Genomic DNA, 10,287 nt, shown 5'->3' on the forward strand with positions numbered 1-10,287 from the left:
AGGCGTCGCGTTCTGAGCATCCAAGAGACATTGTGGATTGCCGGTGAACGAAGTCTGTGAAGGTTTGGGAGTCTACCTTGAAGACTTACCAGAGTGATTGGGCGAGATCTGTGTGACCTTAGCTCAAGGGGAATACGGTGAGGACTAGGTGTCCTGAGCTGCGTGTTCAGAACTGGGTGTCCGGGACTGTGTGTCCTAAGGTTTAAATACCTAGCCGCCCTAACCAGATGTACAGTTGTCACAGCAACTGGAACTGGTCCAACAAATCATTGTCTTCAGCGAGTCATTGGTTTCATCTTCCCTTACCTTTACTTACTGTTACTCCTTGTGAAGTCATTGTATGTCCGCACTATCTTTTGTCTTTACTGAGTGACTGCGTGTTCTGTGTGGCTTCACAATATCTTCCTACCTGATCCTTACTACATTGCTGCTATTAGTCATTGTGCTTTCACTCTATTGAATACTTGACTATGGCTTGCCTAGTGTAGTCTACCTTCCGCTGCAGTGTAATAGGTTTATTTCTATCGTTTGTCTTCATAAATTCCACGTTTTGAAGACTTTCATAAAAATCGCCTATTCACCCCCCCCTTAGTCGATATAACGCACTTTCATCTAGAAGTGGTGGTGATGATGAAGAGTGGGGATAGCAACAAATCAAAACATGCTTTTATGGTCAAGAAGATAAATGATAGTGCGTGGGAATGAAATTCTTGTATTACTTAGTGCTATCCACTTTATGGCCAACTTTGGTAGGTCCCATGGCTAAACAACTCTTCAACTTGGTTCTTGTCCAGAGGAGGTTTTGTATATTGTTAAATTTTAAAGAGTTAAATGCACTGAGGTCCTAAAAGTTTTGTGGGGGTGTCACTTTTGTCTTAATTCTTCCAAAATGCACATTTATGTCCTAATCATTTAGTAAGTGGTTCACCCGAGATCCTTTTTTCAGGAACGCTCACTGACCTGCCCGCGTGGCACATTGACCCACGCTACGTCGATTGAGGCCCAACCGCCAGGCGAGAAAAATATACTGGAGGTCCTAAAAGTTTCTGGGCAGTGTCACTTTAGTCCTACTTCTTTCAAAATGCACGTTTAGATCCTAATTCTATAGTAAATGGTTCATCGAAGGTCCTTTTTTGCACGATCATTCGCTAATCTGCTTGCGTGACGCGTTGACCCATGCCATGTCAACTTAGAGGCAGCTGCGGTTGCTCTTTTTTTTACAGAAAACCACTTGTGAACCCCCCCCCCTCCTGACATTCCCCAGCCCTCTCTCTCTGACTCTCTACTACGCTCAATGTCGCCATGGCTGGGGCAGGAAGCTCCTTGCCAGGGAAGTGGGTGACGAAAAGGAGCATTGCAGCATCATCGGCGGCAATGCCTCTTCCACAAGCTTCCACCGCCCAACCTCAAATCAGAGCAAGAGGTTTGCGAAACTTAAAGAAACAGTGCAAAGAACTAAATCAATGCCTACAACTAGTGATTGTGGCAGAGCGGGGGAAATCACATAGCTACAGGATGATATCAACGAAAAGATTAGTTTTTTTTTTTGCAATGTTCCTCATCTGCTAGTGACCCTAAGTCGGCGTGCTGTGGGTCTACGTGCAACCAAGCAAGCCAGCGAACGATCATGCAAAAAAGGACCTTCGATGAACCATTTACTATAGAATTAGGACATAAACATGCATTTTAAAAGAAATAGGACTAAAATGACACTGTCTAGAAACTTTTAGGACATCCAATATATTTTCTCACCGGGCGTTTTGGCCCTCTGTTGATGTGGCATGGGTCAACGTGCCATGCGGGCAGGTCAGCGAGCCCTCGTGAAAAAAGGACTTCGAGTGAACCACTTACTAAAGAATTAGGACCTAAAGGTGCGTTCTGAAATAATTAGGACTAAAGTGACATCCGATGAAACAAAACCTCCAGTGCATTTAACTCAATTTTAAACTTTGAGCATTTAAAGAAAACTTTAAACTTCGAGAGTAGTACAAGAATTTATTTCGCAAAAAATCATTTAGTACGTTTTTTAAATTAAAATCATTTACGTTTTACTCCAGCAAAAAAAATCTGCCCTGCCGGTGGAGAAACGTCTCTTCAATCGACTCGTTGGACACGCACAGAGCCTGCTCCAGTCTGTTCGACCGGAGCGCCGCCTGCCTCTGTTCCTCCCGCCCAGCGACCCGGCGGCCGGCGACCAAGGCAGTGCCCGCGGCGAGGTGAGTTCCACATTCTAATTCAATTCTCTTCCTCCTTGTGAACTCTTGACCGGTTCAATATCTTAAACCATAGGTCTTCGCAGCCTAGGGTTCGGCTTCACCCTTCTCCTCTCCGCATCTCGGTCTTCACCCAGGCGCGGCGGCGGCGCCATCCCGCCCGTCAGCTGTCGACACAGAAAACGCCGCAGGTAACACCCCCTACCCCCCTTGCTTCCTCTGATGAAACGTGGAGCTTGTTCTTGTGGTGGGAAAAGTTTAAATTGAGGGGCAGGTGGTGGGGGCGAGCGGCGTTGCGGGGCGGAGGTGCGGTGAGCGCCGTGGCATGGGATGCAGCGTGACAGCGCCTTTTAATATTCCATGGCTTCTGTGATTCATTCACGGTTACCTATCCTAGTGCTTTTCAGCTGAGATGAAAACTTTAATCTGTTCCATAAGCGTGTGGTAGAATCGGATCAAACACCTATTATAACTTGCAAATAATCCTTGTAGTTGACATATGCCTGAGGACAAACCTTTTGACCTTGTTCTGCTAATCCTTTCTCCTCCAGGATCTTGGCCTAGACCCCGTTGATCTAGTTCTGTCCTTGGCAACGGAGCATTATTTAGATGGTACTCCCTCCGTGCCATAATACAACAAGTTCTTATTACACCCAATATGTGAGTATATTGGATGTAATAAGATCTTATATTATGGGACGGAGGGAGTAACATAAAGTTCTGGATAGACCGTTCATCGTTGCGGGGCATTTTGGTTACAGTTCAGGATACTCAATTTCTTCGTGCTTGTATAATCGCCTCCGTGTAATGTAGCACAGTACTATGCACAACGATACTTCAGCACCAAGCTCAGCACCTTACTTACCTGAGTGTTGGCTCAGGATTTTTTTTAATTTTCTTGTAGTCCTGCCAAATATTATGTAATACTCAAGATTAGTTATACTTGAATGCCCTCAACTGTATTGGTAGAGGTTGATAGTTTGATAATTTTTGTGATAATCTTGGGTTATACTGCTATAGCACTTTGTTGGTTATATGATTCATATTCTCTGCGGTTTCATGTACTTTTTTTTTTTTGCTATTGCAGCTCTAATTTGATTGTTTGTTATAGTCCAGATTAAGGCCTCCCTTGGTTCATAGGGTAGGAAAATCGTAGGAATAGGAAAGTCATAGGAAATGAGATGACATGTATCTCAAATCCTATGAGTAGGAATAGGGAAGGAGATGCCCTTTGATTCACATCATAGGATTTTTTCCATTGAGTCTAGGCTAATGTTTATTTTCCTATGAAATGTGGAGGATAGGAAGAATTCCTCCATAGGAATAGGATTCCATTCCTACAAACCAAAGGGCTCTTAAGGAATTTTTTCTATAGAAATCCTACCCTATGAAATTCCTACAAGATTCCTCTAAACCAAAGGAGGCCTAAGGGAGTAGGATCATCTGGTAACTGGCACCCAGGTTTTTCTACTAGTTCGTGTCTAACATGTTACATGTGTAGTCCTGTACTAGAACTCTAGAAGTCAATCATGAGCATCCTATCACATGCTTGTAAGCCCAATTCACAACGACCATTCCAGCTATTTTCCGAGTTTCTTTGTTGGCTCCAGGAGTTGTAAACTTGTAATCTGAGGTACAGAGACTCTGTATCCTCGTTGAACATAAGGTTACTTTCTGCCCGTAAGGTTTCATAACTTGTGACCTTGGTTTAGTGCCCTGCCTCAGTGATAATTTACTCTCATTGTGTCAAACAAAATTCCTTTGAAGTTATAGGCTTTGTTGTTATTACAAGCATGTGAGCAAGTATTCATTCCCAGCTTGTTTGCAAGAATCCTGAGTATAGTTTTCAGCTGCTAGTTTTGTTCCCAGCTTGTTTGTTTGCAAGAATCCTGAGTATAGTTTTCAGCTGCTCGTTTTGTTGCCTTTTTGTGTGGTGAGGACTTCTTAATGCAACTGCCATTTGACTATGAACTATCAAGCTTGTTACAAGCTTCAGATGCCTTTTGTGTAGCGCAATAATCTTTTTCTCTTTGTTGTTTTTCCTTTGCTAGTGGACAGATAATTAGGGTACGATAGCAGATCATTATTGAATAATTGATTGCGCCCTAATTCTGAACTGTAGTCTTTTCTATTACAGGAAACAATCTGAATCAAGGCAAGGATCGGCGTGATGTCTTTCCTGAGGCTGCTACCTCAAAGGTTGCCCCAATTTGTTAGGTACTCACACATCTCACCTTTAAAATTTGAGCAAGCCTGTGCTATATCATAAATATTTCCACTATTATGGTGGAAAGGATATCTACTTTAATTTGCTTTCTTGACTATGACACACAGGCAGGTGGAGCGAGATGTCGAGACTGTAATCAATGTTCTGCAGCCAGGTCCAATAGGAATTGTGGAGCATAAGTTCACTGATGCAGAGATCCGCGAGGCGCAAGTCACTGTAAGGAGTGCCGTTGAGAAATGGCGAAGGAACAGTGCTCTGGAGAGAAATCTTGGCACTGGTTCTTTTCATAAATCGAAGTAGCGCTCTATCGTCATGACTTGGTGCAGCACCAATACTGAAAATAAAAGTGTGCCGTGGTTGCAACTGTTCGTCTTGGTGTAGTTAATGTGTTCTCTCTGTCAGTGAACAAATGCAATTGTTCATGATACACCTCCTCGATGATCTATTATCGGCAAAAGTGTACACTCTGCTCGAGTTTCTGAAATTGTTCTTCTAAAGTTTGATGTTCTAAAAAATATCTCCTCAATCAAAGTGTGCTTTGTGGCACTGTGGATTAAATGGAGTTGCCTCGAGTCGGATGTATGATTTGTTTGCAAAGGGTTACCAATTGCCGAACATCTCTGTAACAGAAGGTAGTTTAGTGTGTCAGGGAACCGTTTGAACCTGTTTCTATCACTGTTGAATTCCTTTTTTTTAATCAAGTTTGCTGTTTTGCCACAAGAGAATAAAAAAAATTGCGATGTAGAGAATAAAGCAATTTCACGAGCTTTCCCCTTAGTTTTTGTTTTGTTTGTATCTCTCATCAACCCATTTCATTCTCATTATAGCACAAGTTTTAAAAAAACATAACATAGTGCCTAGCTTGAATTTTGCCAAAAACAAGAGTAGCTTAGCTTGAAGTTTGTATCTAAGATCTTGTATTTTAGTTCTACGTTTCTGTATCAAAATGAACTGTTGGGAAGCAACTTCATCTATTTTTTGGTATTCATATATTGCACGATGCTTATTGCCACAGAAGCTGGAATAACTTCATCTATTTCTTTATGTTTTTTCCAATTTTCTCAAAATATAAACACATGTTTGCTCATTACGTTTTCGCTTTTGCATTACACATTGCCACTGCCTCCTTATACCGACTCCATTTTTGTAATATCTAAACACATGTCATGACGTTCTCGCTTTAGCATTGCCACTGCCTCCTCCTAGCGTTTTTTGGACTTTTTTCAATATTCTCAATATATAAACACGTGTTTGCTCATTACGTTTTCGCTATTGCATTGCACATTGCCACTGCCTCCTTATAGCGGCTCCACCTTTTTTATATCTAAACAGATGTCTGCTCATTACTTTTGCATCGCGTAAGATACATACTGGGAGCACCCCAGCCTCCTCAGAGTTTAGCGATTCCTGACCGTCCGATCTGGTGGTTGATGCCTTTTGGGCCGTCCGATCTAAAGATGGAGAGACGCCGGTCGTCGGATTAAGACGCGACACTGTGGATCGAAACAGTGTGCGCCCCAGGCTGCCACCGCGCGTAATTCCTAGATCCCGCCGAGGATATTTTGGTCATTCCACATACGACTAAATAAGCAGCGGCCTCCGTGCTAAAACCTAGCCGCCGCCTCCTCTTCCCTCGCTCACTTTCACTCCTCCCGCAGCCGCCTCCCTCCGTCCCTCGCTCTCACCGCCGATCCCATCTCCCCTATCCTCCCCGTTCATCCCTAGCCCGGCGCCGGCGCCGGCGATCGCCGTTCCAATCTCCACGGCCCCTCCTTCTCCACCGTGGCCCGTTACTTCGTCAGCAACCTCTCGCCGGTCTGATTCGAGCCGCTCCGCGCCACCCCGGCCCCGACCCCCCTTCTTCCAAGACGGCGCGGCCACCGTCGACGGCGAGGATCAATACCAGCCGCAGGAGGAGCAGGAGTGCGGCGGGAAGGAGGAGGATGATCAGGGGAGGTCGAGCCGCCATCCGCCGCCGGCCGTCGACACCTCCTGTTCGACCACACAGAGAGAGCACCAGACTGTCGTCCTTGCGTTCGTTCTCCTCCAGGAAGAAGACGACCCAAGGTGAGCCACCTTCGATCGATCTCGCAGGGTCAGCGGGGACTACAACCTGAGACTCCATGGCGGCGGCCAGCGAGTTCATATCTAACTCGACGAGAGGACAGGTACGCGCCTTGTTGTGTTCCATCCATCGATCCATCCTCCCACTCTTGTCGCCGCCTTCTGTTCCTCATCGCGCCTGCCTCTGTTTGCTTTTTTTGGGTGTATATTCAGGCTCCAGGTTTGCATCGCATGGCGTGTAGCTCCACGGCTTCTTCAGGGCCAGCATCAAGCTGCCCTCTGACTACGCCACCGGCGTCGTTGTCGCCTTCTACGTGAGTACATATATACCACACCCCTACACTGCATCTCGCTTTTTGCAACAAACAACAACAACAACAACAACAACAACAACAACAACAACAACAACAACAACAACAACAACAACAACAACAACAACAACAACAACAACAACAACAACAACAACAACAACAACAACAACAACAACAACAACAACAACAACAACAACAACAACAACAACAACAAAGCCTTTAGTCCCAAACAATTTGGGATAGGCTAGAGGTGAAACCCATAAGATCTCACATCCAACTCATGGCTCTGGCACATGGATAGCAAGCTTCCACGCACCCCTGTCCATAGCTAGCTCTTTGGTGATACTCCAATCCTTCAGGTCTCTCTTAACGGACTCCTCCCATGTCAAATTCGGTCTACCCCGCCCTCTCTTGACATTCTCCGCACGCTTTAGCCGTCCGCTATGCACTGGAGCTTCTGGAGGCCTGCGCTGAATATGCCCAAACCATCTCAGACGATGTTGGACAAGCTTCTCCTCAATTGGTGCTACCCCAACTCTATCTCGTATATCATCATTCCGGACTCGATCCTTCCTCGTGTGGCCACACATCCATCTCAACATACGCATCTCCGCCACACCTAACTGTTGAGATGTCGCCTTTTAGTCGGCCAACACTCCGCGCCATACAACATTGCGGGTCGAACCGCCGTCCTGTAGAACTTGCCTTTTAACTTTTGTGGCATTCTCTTGTCACAGAGAATGCCAGAAGCTTGGCGCCACTTCATCCATCCGGTTTTGATTTGATGGTTCACATCTTCATCAATACCCCCATCCTCCTGCAACATTGACCCCAAATACCGAAAGGTTTCCTTCCGAGGTACCACCTGGCCATCAAGGCTAACCTCCTCCTCCTCACACCTAGTAGTACTGAAACCGCACATCATGTACTCGGTTTTAGTTCTACTAAGCCTAAACCCTTTCGATTCCAAGGTTTGTCTCCATAACTCTAACTTCCTATTTACCCCCGTCCGACTATCGTCAACTAGCACCACATCATCCGCAAAGAGCATACACCATGGGATATCTCCTTGTATATCCCTTGTGACCTCATCCATTACCAATGCAAAAAGATAAGGGCTCAAAGCTGACCCCTGATGCAGTCCTATCTTAATCGGGAAGTCATCGGTGTCGACATCACTTGTTCGAACACTTGTCACAACATTATCGTACATGTCCTTGATGAGGGTAATGTACTTTGCTGGGACTTTGTGTTTCTCCAAGGCCCACCACATGACATTCCGCGGTATCTTATCATAGGCCTTCTCCAAGTCAATGAACACCATATGCAAGTCCTTCTTTTGCTCCCTATATCTCTCCATAAGTTGTCGTACCAAGAAAATGGCTTCCATGGTCGACCTCCCAGGCATGAAACCAAACTGATTGAGAGTGTGACGAGAGAATTACTGTTAACAGACTTTGGCGTCCGGTACATGTCGAACGGCGAGCTGGACTTGAGTTCCTTACAGGTACAATTCGCCTCTCCCTTATGCAATATGACTAGGCTGGAGTTAGGGGTCATGGCTTCAGGTCAACAACACACGTCTTAGCTCTAACGTGATACAAGGCCCTGATAGATTGCAGATACACTCTAAAAATACCAAACTGTTGAATCGTGAGAAATTCATAGTATATGTGATTCTGTAGATTGTATTTATACGTATATGAAGCTTTTTGCAAAATAGAGCAGAAATAAAATAAAAGAGCTTTTTGTTTAGCTTAACAGAGAAAGGCTAAGATACATTTTGTTTCTATCACAAGAATGGATGCAAGTGTCTTGTGCATTGGATTCCAAGGGGAAGTCACATCCAGAAAAAAAACAAGAATCAAGTGTATGGTTGTGCAAAAAGTCAATAACAAAGAAACAAAGTATGCTAATGTTTGCTCTGATTTATATGATGACATTGCTTCTTGAAACTTAAGACCACTTTGTAATGTTTTGGACAAGCTTTTACCCAAGTGCAGTATTTGGTTTACTGTTTGCCTCAGTGTATCCAACTTTTCAGGTGGACCAAATACATAGCAACACCATGTAATATAGGAAGGAAAGAAAATTTAGTATACGACATAGTGTTGGCATTTTTCATATGGTGAAGTTCTGATCTTGTACTTAATCTAAAACATTAGTGCTATGTTTTACTTTGTTCGTAACCTGTCAATTTGTACGCTTCCTGCCCTTCTCATTTTCAGTGGAACTTAATAATATCATCTCATTAATTTTGTCCCTTGTTATTTTATATCATATGAAAGTTGTTTACGCATCGGTATCTTTTTGCAGAAAGGACTGCATACATTGGACACTTGACTGCAGGTTTAATTCATTTGGTATTGTCTTCACTAACTGTGAGTGAGTTTACATTTATCTATCATTACAAAATGCGTTCTTCTGTTCTTCCAGTCTGCATGTTTTGTGACCTTACAACTTTTCCATGATGGCAATATATCTGCTTATGACTATTCTAATTGTTCTCATGGTTGCTTTCCCTTTTGATGACTCATATGCATGATATGTCTTATCCTTAAACTTCTTATCACATTTTGTTTTACTTGGCCGTTGCATCTAGGAAATTTTTGTGTAAACAGATCTACCATTGGTATATATGTTGAAGTAGTAACTTTAAACCTCCCCGCAATACCAAACAATAGTTACTTTAAACCATATGCAAGCCCATTTTACATGAAATTTTCTGGTTTTATCACATTGCATTGTCCACCGATGAATAGAACCTATACAGACTGCTGTATGAATATCATCACCTTTTTAAAAGTTGATTTGCCTTCAGTGGTATGTACTACTATTTTCTTCGACATATAACAATGGATAGAATGTGCACATCTGTGTTTCTATAGTTATTTGCCCTTCATAAAAAATTTCTACCTGCTTAATGATTGTCGTTTAGAATTTAGATGTTTTTTGGATGAAAGATGATGTTTCATTCTTTTAGTAGTCCACTGGATAGTCCAAAATCTGTTTTACATAGTTAATTATTCATTGGTAACTCAGAAGTGGTTGTTCATAACTAACCGTGCATGGATGTTTAGTTATGTACCTTGAGCTTTATTGTAGTCTGCAAGAAGTTTCCTACTGTTCCACTCCTCGTTTGTGCATCTTATCAGTAGATGCTTATTTATTTAATCATCTCGATTATTTGATCAGCTGACGGTTCAATTCCACTTTGATGCTTGAATGTCTCGAAAAGAAGGTAAAGATGGATATATGCACCCTGTTGAAGTTACAATTGTTTTTTCTTACTTCTATAGTTGTATTCAGTTTCTAAAGGCCTTTCAAGCTTTCTATTCTTATGGATATCTGCATTTCCATACATTTTCTCAAGTTGTGGATTTGGAGTGACCAGTATGATTGGGTTCTCCATTAGACATTATCTACAGTCTCCCCCACATTTCTTTTTCATATGCAAGCAGCTAATCAATGT

At 43.3% G+C, this 10,287-nt stretch overlaps 1 protein-coding gene across 4 annotated transcripts; it reads left to right on the top strand.

Moving 5' to 3' along the window:
- Window positions 1-2,080: 2,080 nt before the first annotated feature.
- On the top strand, window positions 2,081-4,998 carry LOC123141620 (uncharacterized). Of its 4 annotated transcripts, none has more exons than XM_044560930.1 (4): window positions 2,081-2,216; window positions 2,300-2,404; window positions 4,336-4,430; window positions 4,548-4,998. In XM_044560930.1, the coding sequence occupies exons 3-4, from the start codon at window positions 4,384-4,386 to the stop codon at window positions 4,738-4,740; spliced, it is 240 nt and encodes a 79-aa protein (XP_044416865.1). In that variant the 5' UTR covers window positions 2,081-2,216; window positions 2,300-2,404; window positions 4,336-4,383; the 3' UTR covers window positions 4,741-4,998. The 4 variants fall into 4 exon arrangements, with proteins under 4 accessions (XP_044416865.1, XP_044416737.1, XP_044416807.1 ...); XM_044560802.1 differs by having other exon boundaries at window positions 4,351-4,430; XM_044560872.1 differs by having other exon boundaries at window positions 2,082-2,216; window positions 2,290-2,404.
- The last annotated feature ends 5,289 nt before the right edge of the window (window positions 4,999-10,287 follow it).

Source organism: Triticum aestivum, chromosome 1A (genome assembly GCF_018294505.1).
Source record: "Triticum aestivum cultivar Chinese Spring chromosome 1A, IWGSC CS RefSeq v2.1, whole genome shotgun sequence".
Taxonomy (NCBI): domain Eukaryota; kingdom Viridiplantae; phylum Streptophyta; class Magnoliopsida; order Poales; family Poaceae; genus Triticum; species Triticum aestivum.

Bases quoted from the DNA above. Each gene is read 5' to 3' on its own strand.
- LOC123141620 (XM_044560930.1), top strand. From the start codon at position 4,384: ATGTCTTTCCTGAGGCTGCTACCTCAAAGGTTGCCCCAATTTGTTAG. The intron at 4,431-4,547 runs GTACTCACACAT...TATGACACACAG, and splicing joins AGGTTGCCCCAATTTGTTAG to GCAGGTGGAGCGAGATGTCG.